At 34.2% G+C, this 13,701-nt stretch overlaps 1 protein-coding gene and 1 pseudogene across 1 annotated transcript; one reads left to right on the top strand and one right to left on the bottom strand.

Moving 5' to 3' along the window:
• Positions 1 to 2,869: 2,869 nt before the first annotated feature.
• On the bottom strand, positions 2,870 to 8,259 carry LOC21390373 (annotated as a pseudogene).
• Positions 8,260 to 10,546: 2,287 nt separating this feature from the next.
• Positions 10,547 to 12,429, top strand: LOC21390372 (cell division control protein 2 homolog). The gene is made up of 8 exons (XM_010104145.1): positions 10,547 to 10,555; positions 10,645 to 10,886; positions 11,055 to 11,181; positions 11,267 to 11,398; positions 11,612 to 11,769; positions 11,933 to 11,969; positions 12,070 to 12,123; positions 12,340 to 12,429. The coding sequence occupies exons 1-8, from the start codon at positions 10,547 to 10,549 to the stop codon at positions 12,427 to 12,429; spliced, it is 849 nt and encodes a 282-aa protein (XP_010102447.1).
• Positions 12,430 to 13,701: the final 1,272 nt, after the last annotated feature.

The following is a 13,701-nucleotide window of genomic DNA, read 5'->3' as shown; positions in this document are numbered from 1 at the left end:
TGTCTTTGAGGAAGAAGATTTCGTTTCTCTTCCCAATATTGCTATTGTCAATGACCAGGCTGTGATACCTGCCGTTATTCAAGACGCAACTCTGGAACAAGACAACAATGAGGTTCCCTATGCAGCACCTATAGAGTAAGCTCAACAACCTCAAGAAGTGCCATTAAGGAGATCCACAAGAGAAAGGAGAAGTGCGATTCCGGATGATTATATCGTCTTTCTCCAAGAACATGAAAATGGTGTAGGCTTAGGGGAAGATGATCCGATCAACTTTCAACAAGCCTTATAGAGTTCTAATGCTCAAAAGTGGATTTATGCCATGAAGGATGAGATAAAATATATGAAAGACAATGACGTTTGGGATATTGTCGAGTTACCTAAAGGAACGAAACCCATAAGTTGTAAATGGATATTTAAGACCAAAATGGATTTGAAAGGTAACATCGAAAGATATAAGGCTCGTCTAGTCGCCAAAGGATTCACTCAAAAGGAAGGCATAGACTACAAAGAGACTTTCTCTCCAGTTTCTTCGAAAGACTCTTTTAGGACAGTTATGGCACTTGTGGCTCATTTAGACTTAGAGCTACATCAGATGGATGTTAAGACATCGTTTCTCAATGGTGACATTGATGAGATGATTTATATGGTCTAGCCAGAAAACTTTGTATCTGGAGATTCAAAGTCTATGGTCTGCAAGTTAAAAAAGTCCATCTATGGTCTCAAACAGGCTTCCCGTCAATGGTATCACAAATTTCATCAAATTATCACTTCCTATGGTTTTAAGGTGAATGTGGTAGATGATTGTGTATATCACAAGTTCAGTGGGAGTAAATTCATCTTCCTAATTTTGTATGTCGATGACATATTACTTGCCAGCAGCGATATAGGCTTATTGCACGAAACTAAGAAATTTCTTACTAAGAATTTTACGATGAAAGATCTTGGTGACGCCTCTTTTGTATTAGGAATTCAGATACTACGAGATCGCTCTCAAGGTATCCTTGGGTTATCACAAAAGAGCTATATCGAAAAGGTTATGGATAGATTTGGCATGAAGAATTGTTCATCAGGAGATACGCCCGTAGCTAAGGGAGACAAGTTTAGTCTCAGTTAGTGCCCCAAGAATGAACTTGAGATAAAGGAAATGGAAAAGATTCCTTATGCATCAGCAATAGGAAGTCTAATGTATGCTCAAGTTTGCACTCGTCCCGACATAGCATTTATAGTGGGAGTATTGGGCAGATACTTAAGTAACCCATGAGTAGATCATTGGAAAGCAGTCAAACGGGTTATGCGCTATTTGAAGAGAACAAAGGATTACATGCTCACTTATCGGAGATCAGACAAACTAGGGATCATCAGGTATTCTGATTCTGATTTTGCTGGATGCCAAAACAGTAAGCGATCCACGTCAGGCTATGTTTACATGTTGGCAGGAGGAGCTATTTCTTGGAAGAGTGTCAAGCAGACACTCATAGCTTCTTCTTCCATGGCTACAGAGTTCATAGCCTATTATGAGGCATCTAATCATGGGATATGGTTGCGAAACTTTATCACGGGGCTACGTGTGGTTGATGGTATTGAGAGGCCACTAAAGATTTTTTGTGACAATAAATCGGCAGTGCTATATTCTAATAACAACATAAGCTCTACGAAGTCGAAGCATATAGACATTAAGTTTCTTGTTGTTAAAGAAAGAGTTCAGAGTGGTCAGATTTGGATAGAACACATCAGGACAAACTCTATGGTTGCGGATCCGCTAACCAAGGGCTTAACATCCAAGGCCTTTCACGAGCACACTACTCATATGGGTGTTATTTTATTTGAGGATACTATGGTTTAGTGGGAGTTGATTTTGATTTTGGATGTTCTATGACATAAACATTTGTTTGTTTATTTTCTGCAGAATAAAGAAGATGGATTTACAGTTTTATAGTTTTTCCTCTGAATGTGTTAATTTTCTGTTTGCAATCTTGCATTATGTTTTGAAAATTACGGATTGATCTCATAAAGAATAAAGCAGGACTAGTTAGAAATAGGCATGTTGGAGATCACATTGCATGTATTTCCATGCCACTCATTCATACTCGATCTATGTCATTGAATATGTTGGTATGGTGACCATGGAAGGTTTAGTTGCATTTGAGGGTGACAAAAGCCGCCATGATCTCATGCTAATATAAGAGATTGACCAAATTGTATCTTAAGTGGAGACTTAGGATAAATAGCATATAGTTGCGCGCCTAAGGAATTATGTATGATATAATTATTTCAGGAATCATATGTAGTCCAAGTGGGAGATTGTTAGGAAATTATATTTCCTAATAATAGTTATGGGCCACATATTTATAACAATTATATTGAGCTATTTAATTAATTGGGCTAATTAAGTGATCTAATTATGGAAAGCCCAAATAGTCTCCTAACAGGGTATGGGCTAAATGGGTGAATACCCACCCAATTAGGTTTAATGGGAGCCTAATGGGGCAGTATATAAAGAAACTTAGGTTATGGTCCCTAATATATCAAATCATAAGGCAGTTTTCATTCTTCTCTATCTAGAGAGAAAACACCCATTAAGGAACTAAGGAGATTTGACTGAGGAAGGCAATAACCGTCGTGCTCGTTGTCTTAGAGAATTCTACCAGAGATCTAAAGGCTGCATCAATGGAAACATGTCAGAGTTCTAACTTTTTTTCTTAATAATTTAGTGTGATGATTCCTGAAATATGGAATAAGGATTTAAAGATCAAACATATATTAGATTACTGGTAGATGTTAGTTTAAAGCTTTACAATAATTAGTCTATTATAAGCGTATTTCCAAATTAAAGCTTTAGAATTGACTAGTTATAGTTAAGTTAGGTGTACTATGTTGTTAAAGCATCAGGAAGAGTGGTAGGCGTCCCAAGAACTTTGCCACCGACATCAGGGAATTGTTCGTAGCCCTTCAACGGACTGACTTTCCCATCCCTGCCGATCTCAACTGGGTATTGCATCAAGTGCCCCAACAAATTGTTATTTCCAGCTTATTGTTTTCTTCTTCGGCCACATAAGCTTTCCAGTTCTGTTTTGCAATCTTGTTAACGCGCTTAGCGCATTCGAGGCGCTGTGCGGTTCGCGGAAAGTATCCTCGAGCTTACCAAGGTGCTCGGCCCAGAGCGACATTCGATAACCGTATACCTGAATCCAACAAAATTAGTTGTTTGCAATCAGAAAATAATTAATGAACACTAGTGTATTGTAGAAATTAGATTAACCACAAACCATAATAATAAATTATAATTCAAACAACTAATTAATGTGTGCGTGTTTCTAACAATCAATTCTAAATCTGCTTGAACTTGGAGAGAATTAATTGTACACCACAATATCATTAATTCAATCATTCTAGCAAAATCCGTATCTAGTGATGAGAAGAAAGTAGTGTTGCGTTTTCAAACCTTTCCATTGCTGAGCAAGTATGTTTTCGTTGGTAGGCGCCCATGGCAATTTCAGTGTCTCTTGAGCCATCCAATGATCGCTGGTTAATGTTTGCAGATCCCATGATTATGTATTCATCATCCACTATCATCCCTTTCGAGTGCACATAAATCATAAATCGACGCAACTTTTGAACCGATGCCTGCAGTTTCATCAATATAATTAATATTAAAGGACAAACGTTCTATTATATATATTTTAAATTCTACTATTATATATATATATATATATATATATATATATATATGAAAAAAAAGTGTACGTACCAATGCGCGGTTTTCAGTTGGCTGCAGATTAGTGTGAGATGAAGAAGAACAAGTTTGATGAGAAGAAGAAGCTTCACGTTTACCAAGGCAGAAAAAGTTCAAATAATCCTGGGGATGATACTCATCCGAAAGGCCTTCCTTCTTAATGGCTTCTGCGACAACGTGGTACATCATTGCCATCGTTTGTCCCTGTGCAGCCGTACGTACGTACGTTATATATATATATATATATATACGCGCGCGCGCCCACATATATAATGAAGCTACGCCTACCTGCCAGAAGAGAATCTCCTGAACAGAAGCACTAGTTGGGACACCCTCTGGCCACATTGGTATTATTATAAACCCGTTCATTTCACTGATATAAATTTATAATTCGAGTTGAAATATAATTTTGTACGAGAATTTTTTATTTTAATAAAAAGGTTAGATGTGATTGTTTCTGAGAGCTTTTTACTGTAATAAAACTCAAATTCTAAACTCGAATTGGTGAAATAAACATGGCCTATACACACACGGAATGGCTCATTTTCTTTGATCTTGCTCGCTATTTTCAATGCCAGTTCCACTGGGATCACGTTATCAGCACCTGTTTATCAACATTAATTTTACAACTTCTTAAACTACATCAATAATTGGTGCTTCCAAACAATTAGCGAATTTTTACTGCGGTTAGATCTATCATTTTCAACTATCGGTAGGTCTACTATTATTTTATCCACTCGAATAAGTTTTCAACGATATTAGATTTATAATTGGAGCTATTCAGTGACAAGTTAGCACTATAAATTTTTAATATAGACATTCACAAATCAAAACATTAAAAAATTTAATCCAACAGTTAAAAATAATAGTTATTATAGGTCATGCAGTACAAGTTCATAGAAACAATTGGAACTATCATTTGTAAATATTATTAGCAAGAATGTTTTAAAAAGTCCAGCTTATTTGAACAAGAAGGAATCAGGGCAAAAAAAGAGTTACCAAAAGAAACTAAAAGTATGGCAATCATCTTGAATTTATTTTGTGCAGCTCCTTTCTTCTTATAAGAAGCGGTATTGGAAGGTCAAGGACATTAAAACATGTAAATATTACACGGCATGGCATGCTTAATGTAAGAGTAGAATTAAACTATAGCAATTTTCCATTTTTCTTTTTTTACTCTTAAAATTATTTAGACGTGATTCATTCAAATACCATTCATTTACTAGTAATGTGAGGGTCACGCGGTTGGTTTCTTGAGTTTTCAATGATTTTTGTGAAGGGCCAAACACTTGAAACACATGACAAATAAGAGCATCACTTAGGGTCTAATTGGTAATGTTTTAAAGTAGTTTGGGAGCCAAAATAGGACAATAAACATAATTCGGGGGACAAAAAAGTGAAATCTACTGTAATTATTATAATAGTTTTCACATTATGCTACAAGATTACGTAATAATTAATATAGTAATTTTAAATTTTTGATGTTTGTAAATATATTATTTATTTATTTATTTTTACTATATTTCAACGAGACTAGAAATATTATGCTATATGTCTAACAAAGGTAGGAAGAGAGAGACGCAACGTTAATAAACTATTAATAGGTCAAAATTAGACATCTCAACAATTAAAAAAAGAAAAGGAAGAAAAGCATTGCAATGTTAATTAGGGAAAACCCTAAAAAATAAGTCTCAAAATTAAGTAGTAATTAGTTATAACAACCTAGATAGTCGATCGTATGCGTACCTGCATTTTTGTAGGACGGCCAAAAATATGAAGATCCAACAAAATACTGATTCTCTATGTATATAAAGTGTTGTGCCGATCGTATTGCTTTAACATATGCTGTATGGATGCTCTTGTCTACTATCAAGTTCTTTGCACCCGTAAGATTCTGTACAAGAAAAAAAAATTAAAATTAAAAACAAAACATTATCAATAAGAAACTAATTAATTTGTTGATGTTAATGGTCAAGCGTGGTAGTTAATTACCTACCAAATTATTTTAGTATATGTTAAAAGTCAATTTTTATCGATGCTTAATAATTATGTGAAAAAGTAGTATAGCATTTGAAATTAACATAATTATGCATTGGAGCACAAAATAAAATAGCACAATATCATATATGCAATTTTTATACTTTCTAGTAGCAAATTTTGATATAGAAGAAAACAAACTGGATAGTGAATTTCATGTCCATATATATAAGAAGGGTGAAGCCCTCAAATTCGTGAAATTAGTGAGTTAATTAATGTCTGATCCATATCTAAAGCAAATATGCCTAGCTTTGAGTAATTAATGATATTTATCACATAAATATTCTCCATTTGGATTGTATATTCTAACCTTGGCCTCAGATTCAACAATGCCCTGTGGGAATCCCTTCACTGATCCTGAATCGATGGACCGGAATACCTATCAAAATACGGATCAAGATTAAGAAAAAATACATGGGAAAGTATTATAAGTAGGGACTTAATTCAAAGAAGACGCAAGTAAGTAAATTCGAGGATAATTTCCGGGATTCTAAGTTATTATATCCATCAAACTTTTTATGACTTGACGCCAATTTTCATTATTCATAATTCAAATGTGAGAGACATTTTCTTCTCACCTGTACATGCCAATTTTCAGGATCTTCTTCACTGCAGACGCAAACATTTTGATCACCAACAGGGCCCGAGGAGGGAGTGAGTATCCATGAAATCCGATCCACTTTTAACAACGCATCGTCATTCCACGATGCAATCTTCTTCAGCCTAAAGTCGCGCCATTTTGCTTTCTTCCATCTTTGTTCGAAATTTGTCAATACATCATACGCAGCAGGACCATCGATTTTACAATGTAAATCATGCCATGGTTGCCTTGGACCATTAGCATTAGCCTTTACATGTAACCAAAAAAAAAAAACAAATTTCAAACATCATATATATATATATATGTATGTATTTACAAAAGAAACATAACCTATGTGTGTAACTAACTAAAAAAATCACTTACTGGAAATGTAGGATTGTGGTAATCATTTTCAAGGACGGTGTCAAGATCGCGGAAGAGTGTGCTCAGGAGTGTCATATCTTCCATCGCACAAATCTAAACCACCAATGAAAGCGGTTATTTTTCGGTTGTTTCCGGCTGCCCGGGTATCAAGAACTACGCACTTCTGATGATGTGTAAAAAGGGTTCCGACAACCTGGACTAGAGGAATCAATTCAAAGCAGTGAACGTAAAAAAGGGGCTTGTCTATCCTACGTACAAGAAAAGTACTGCGTATATAAGTTGTGACATATTTATGGTGCGTTTGGTAGATGGATCTAGAATTATGATTCTGGATCCTGGTTCAGAATTGTGTTTGTTTACAATAATTCTGAATCATGATTCAGAATCAGTGTTTGGTTTGGATGATTCTGAATCATGATTCAAAATTTGATATGATGTTTTAAACTAGCTCAAATCATGATTCTAAAACCATCCCCCTCTTGATTCAAAGTGATTCAAACCTCTGATTTTGAATCATGATTTGAACCCAAAATCATGAATCATGATTCTAGTTCCAGAATAATGATTAAAATCACTATAATTTGAGTTATCGTACCAAACGAACCCTTAGTCACAATTATCATTATTTGTCACTATACACATTTTGTTTCAGCTATTTTTCCTTATATAGTAATGGAACTTGTGACATTATTAGAAATACTTTTATTTTTTATTTTTTTAACAGAATTGAAAGTTTTGAAACCTGTTGCTTGAAAATACTAAGTTTATTGCTTGCATAACGAGGACAAAGAGTGTCTGAAAAACTTTTTGGTCTCTTCGTCATGAGTCTGCATGACACCTTCCTGCAGTAGTAGTCATGAAGTTAATCAACATATGACTGACTATACGCATACATTAATTAAAGTGAATACATGTCGTAATATATAGTTAGTATAACATATAATAATTAGGTACCGACCGTTTTGAGCAGAAACTTGTCGTGTGAAGTTTTATCATCCCAAATGAGTAGAACAACTCGAACCCCTTCTTGTGACTTGTTCTTGAACAACTGTCCGAGCGAGAGTTGGCCTGCGGCTGGCAGTGGCTTTGTTCACGCGACGATACACCGACCACCCCACCAGGTATATGAGGTGGTGCGCCTCCAAAATCGGGTGGCACATGTCTTCCCAACACTTGCCTTGCTCGAAATTATGATTAGATGTTTGCGGAATTTTGATAAGCTCCAATTCAATTAAACACAGAAAGATGGCAAATTGAAGTCAGGCAGCATGCCGTCGGGCACATGAGCGTCTTGATAAAGCGTCACGCTCCCTCCTTTTCTCAGCGGGAAATAGGTGTCCGGTCCCGCCCCCACTCCGTCCTTGTACAAAGGGTTGTCTCTGACTGGCTTGAACTGAATTGTTGACGAAGAGAAGATAATAAAAGCTTGAGGAATTAGTATATCTTCGCATGCGTTTGTGTGCTTCTGGCTCTGCTTTATTCGATCCCCACGCGAAACGGTTGTTTTTTCAAAAAAACTTCGCATTATTTACACTTTCTAATTACAATTTTGTCCTCTTCTCCGCTTTGACATGAAGGATCTTTTTTTAATTGAGAAAATTACGGCCGTGTTTGGATCTTATTTTTATTTTTCATTTTTTTTGAGAAAGATAAAATGAAAACGTTTTTAAAACGGCATTTGACGCAATAAAGATAAAAAACGGATTTGAAAATGATTTTTTAGTTTAGTGTAAAATGAGAGAAAAATGAAAAACGACTTTTAATCGTTTTTCATTTTTTGTTTTCGTTTTCTCCTCTCTCGAGCAGAGAGAGGGAGAGAGACATTAATGAGTTTTTTATACTGAAAATAATCTCTTGATAAAATTATCAAACACATTTTTATAAAAATCTCTCCTTTTAATTTAGCTGTGCTTTAATCTCAGATTTGGATAGCTATATATATATAATATATATATATAGTAAAGCTAATAAAAAACAACATTTCTACTTGAGTGTTCGGCAACTTGAATTCCGAACTATGTAAATGATGATACGTTTAGAGTGCATGCATGCAATTTTCCCTAGTGATACGTCTGGGTTAAAGAAATTTACAGAAAAAAAAAGAAAATAAATTTAGAAAAAGTATGGATAGTGTGGGGATACGAGAGAGAAAGAAATTTAAAAACAAGAGAGTACACTAATAATGGAGAATAAAAATGAAGTTTTAAGAATAAAGTAACGAAATAGTTAATAGAAATATTACTAGTTTTAAACATAAAAGAATCGTTTCCACTTACATTAGGTACGTCTGTGCCTGCATGAATGTAAAATAATCAACTTAACACATTGTAAAAGAGCTTGTTAAAACAACACTTTATAAAAAAGAATAATCAAATAAACAAGTCCCTCCACTAAATTTCCAGTAAGGCAAACAAGAAAAGAAACGGTTATTTATTGTTATTACCATACATTATTAGCTTATAAAAAAATACATTCATGTCAAATATTCATCCTTATTTTACGGTTTTCATAAAAAAAAAATTGTTCTTTTGAATTTAAAATTTATGTCAAATATTTGTACCCTTCTGAGTCAACAGAGGATTTCAAGTACGAGTACTTGACGAATTTATCTTTTGTAGTAATTAAATGGCAAATACTAATTAGGAATTATGTCTCAAAAATAAGGAAAAGATAGTACTTGCATTCTCAAGCGAAGCTGTAGACCTTAAGAAATCTTAACCACAGAAATAAGCCACAGAAAATATACGAATTTTAACACGCATATGTGATATCAAAACTTGAAAATATCTAAAACACATAGGGTCATATATTTGATAAACCCAAAATACAGGGTCTTAGAAATAGTAAGAAGAAGTCCGTACCGCGCAGTATAAATTGGGCAAGGCCGTGAGAAACCGTTTATTAGTGTAAAATGAGAGAAAAATGAAAAACGACTTTTAATAGTTCTCTCTCTCTCTATACTGTCTCTCTCTCTCTCTCTACTGTTTCTCTCTCTCTCTCTCTCTCTCTCTGGCGCTCAATCTTCGTCTCTCGTAAAGGGTAAATCATAATCGGTAGTTTCAGTTAGAGTTCAAGCTCAAGGAATTCTACACTGCATTTTCCTCAGGTTTGTTCTCTTTTACGTTAGTTCAACTCTCAACTTGTTTCTTGAATTAGTGAAACTTGGATTCTTGAATGTGTGTTTCCCAAGAAAATGACGATGGGGAAAAAAAGCAAGAACCTGATCAAGATTTGATCAAATTTTTGTAATACTTATTTTTATTTTCTCTTTCTTGTTCGTTTATGTGCTAGGTTGTTCTTTGATTATCAATAGGTTCGTCTACTACACAAATTACGTGACTTTTTCTTTTTTTCATTTTTTTTTTTTTTCATTTCTTGAAGTAGTGAAAAACGCCGATTCTTTGTGTTTGTTTTCTGAGAAAATGACGACCGTAGTTAGGGGAAAAAAGAAATAGTTTATTAATCGGTTGCTGTGTTTGATTCTCATCTGTTTGCATGGTTTTCAAGCAACCAATCGTAACTTGCACCGCATCTTTTTTATTCCTTTGAGATCTTTTGCGTTTTGTTCTTCCATAATTTAATCGTGGTTTTGTACGTAATTCTCAACTTAAATTTTTGATTCTTATCATTTGTGAGGTCCTTCTCATAATGATTTTTCTTTTTCTCTTCAGAACCGTAAATGGTCAATACTTAATTTAATCGTAGTTGCCTTGTTGACGAAATCCAACCTTCTTTACAATTTCTGACCGTTGTGATTTTTTTATTTTTTCCAAATTTTGAATCGAGCGCAGGAATTTTGACCAATCTAAAGCATGGAGAAGGTAAAACAAAGAATTCTGCATTGACCCGTCCCTCTCGTTTTGGTCTTTGCACTAATTAATTAGTTATCCTCTCGCGGATCGATCTGCAGTACAAAAGAGATGGTGTAATAGGAAAGGAGCGCAATTCGCTGAGACAGATTCACAAATATCGCCGTCAAGGTTCTTCTGGTGGATCAGTAGTTGTGAAAAGGTTTATGCTGCAACCAAAGTTGGATGCTTTATCAACAAGGGATGAGGAGGCATCAGCAGATCCTGAAGAAACTGGGGTGCCGATCAAGACACTAAGACAAATTTCCCTTCTTAAAGTGATGCAACATGAAAACATTGTCAGGTATATCTTTACAACAATCCAATCAAGTCACCAAAATCCATCTTTCAGATTACATTTCTTTACTGAAACAATCAAATCTCTATTCTGTACCAGTTTTTCATCTTGTTATTTATAAACAACTGTGTGATCGATTGTGAAATCATAATTCAATGGCTTTTCGGGATGCAGGTTGGTTGAGATGAATTATGAAGATGGAGATAGTCTCGTGCGTCTTGTTTTCGAGTATGCTGACATGGATCTGCGAAATTTTCTTGAAGAGTATGCAGCAAAAGCCAGCGATCAAAAGTTAGTAAAGGTATGACGTCTTATCACACCTGATGAACTTAAGCAGTTTGTTGGATTTTTCCTCAGCTAATTGTCTCAATATTTCTCAACTGCAGAAGCTTCTGTGTCAACTTCTTCGAGGCGTTGCTCATTTCCATTCCATCGGTGCTGCCCATGGAGCATTGAACCCGAAGAATGTGCTGATCGACATTGGGAATGAAAATTTGAAGATTCTTAACATTGCAATGGTAATTATTGAAGATTCCAAACCCCAATTAGTATTTCTTATCAAAGCATCCAGCAGTGATACGATCAAATTGTGTTTACTTATTTATTTATAATATTGGAAATCCTGCATATACATATATATATATATATGTATATATAAATATGTGCGCTGTTATTATTATTATTTGTTTTAACAGCATGTATATATGTTTACGGTTTGCTACGTAGTACAGGACGCAGATGCATTATACACAGCACCTGAACTTCTGCTGGGGTCCACTGAATCATCTCCCGCCGCCGATATGTTCGCTGTTGGATGCATATTTGCTGAAATGGTCAACCGAAGGCCTTTGTTTCAAGGAAAGGCTGCCAACATAAACAATATTTTCAAGTATGACATATATAGTTTGTGTTGTGTTAACCTTAATTTGTTCCCTCTTCTGAATTTTTACCCTTTTTAATTATGTTTAGTTTCTTCTTTCCTTTTTGTTTTCTTAAAATGATTATTTTGTTTCCTTTTTTTGTTTTTGTTTTTGTTTTTTCGTTTGATCCAGTCTTTTGGGCACACCGACCGAAGAAAATTGGCCTGGGGTAAAAGTACACATTAATTCTGGAATACTTTTCTTCTCCAATCCTCCAGCTCTCGAACTCTTCTTTTTAAACTATGGGTTTCTTTATATATGCCTTGCAGAAGCTATCAGAAGTATTCCCCAATCTCGAACCACATGGACTTGACCTCATTTCTGTAAGTATATAAATATATATATATATATATATATATTTTTTTTTTTTCCCCCCCGTTCCCTCAAGATTGAATTTAAATTGATTCTAGTTAACTAACTAATTCGTTTGCCTTTTAATTTTTTCTGTCCAAAATATTTATTCATTTCTCAGCTTGTTTGGCACGTTTACTTGGGCATATTTAAACCTTTTTTTTTTTGGTTTTTTTTTTTATAACCAGAAACTGCTCTGCTTGGATCCAAGTAAAAGGATTAAGGCTTGTGCTGCGCTTAAGCATGACTACTTCAAAGATTTGATTCTTCTTCGTTGATCGGCAGGCCTCTTGAAAGTTGAAAGTTTTGCGTATGCTTTGCTTGCTTGCTTTGGCGCGCGTCACTTTCAAGTTTCAAACCATGATGATGATGATGATCAGACATGTAATTTCATTCATTCATTCGTTTCGAATTATATGATGTGACTTTGTCTATATCACTACTACTAGCAAGCAAATATTTCTTAGAAACCAAACTTGTGACTTGTGACTTTGGTTGCTTATAATTCTTTTAAAAATGAACAAGGCTCTATTAAGCCAATTAAGCAGCATAATTCCTAAATTCAATATCTGCTGCTTTATTAATGTCTCTACTTGAAGTTTAAATATGGGACATTTCGATTACTTACAATATAGTAATGATATGAAGTTTAAATATGGGACATTTGGTTTTGTTAAATGATTCCCAAATGGACATTTCGATTACTTTAAGTCTAAAGATATATATATAGTAATATAGTTATATATTGTCTTTTCTTATCTAGTATGATCAGTAGCAGCAATGATATGAATGACACTTTACTTCCAGAGGTGTTAACTATTATAAGTACGTAAAAAGTGTTTTTGATAACAGTTAACACAAGAGACCTACCTAGATTTATTATGATTAGAAGCTAGCATTTGAGTTGTAAAACTCTCTTATTGTTAATAAAATTTCAATTCAAAGTACAACTTGGCAAACCAAAACAATTCAGCACGGTTCGTCATTTTCAATCTGCTAACGATTTTACTAGTCTAAGAATATTACAAACATTATACACCAAAAATACTAAAAATATATATATAATTTTCATTTTATTAATTAAAATATCTCTAAAAAGTAAATTAGTTTTATTCTAGGTGATAAAATGTATATCTAGAAAGAAATTAAATAACGTAAAGAATTGAAGGTAAATTGTTTTTCAAACTTGCAACATTATAAAAAAAATATATTATTAAAATTTAGCATAAGATATTTATTAAATATTTTTAATTTTCAAATAAAAATTTAAAATAAAATAAAATTCTTTAATTTGATTTGAACGAAATAAAATGAGTTGATTGGGAATTAAGTTTTATTATTAGGATCATTTTAATAAATTTAGACGATGACAGCAGAAGCTGCTGTGAAAAAGCAGCCCCTGACATGCTTCTCAAATTTTGCTATGGGGCAATAGTTTTTAGAAGCTGTTGACAAAAGTAGGTTTTAGGGTTTAGGGTTTAGGGTTTAGGGTTTCGGGTTTAAGCTTATCCTAGGGAAGGAATCTGAATTTGACTCCAACTCCTTCCTAA

Source organism: Morus notabilis, unplaced genomic scaffold, assembly GCF_000414095.1.
Source record: "Morus notabilis unplaced genomic scaffold, ASM41409v2 Scaffold221, whole genome shotgun sequence".
NCBI lineage: Eukaryota > Viridiplantae > Streptophyta > Magnoliopsida > Rosales > Moraceae > Morus > Morus notabilis.
This window is presented reverse-complemented; position numbering and strand designations above follow the sequence as displayed.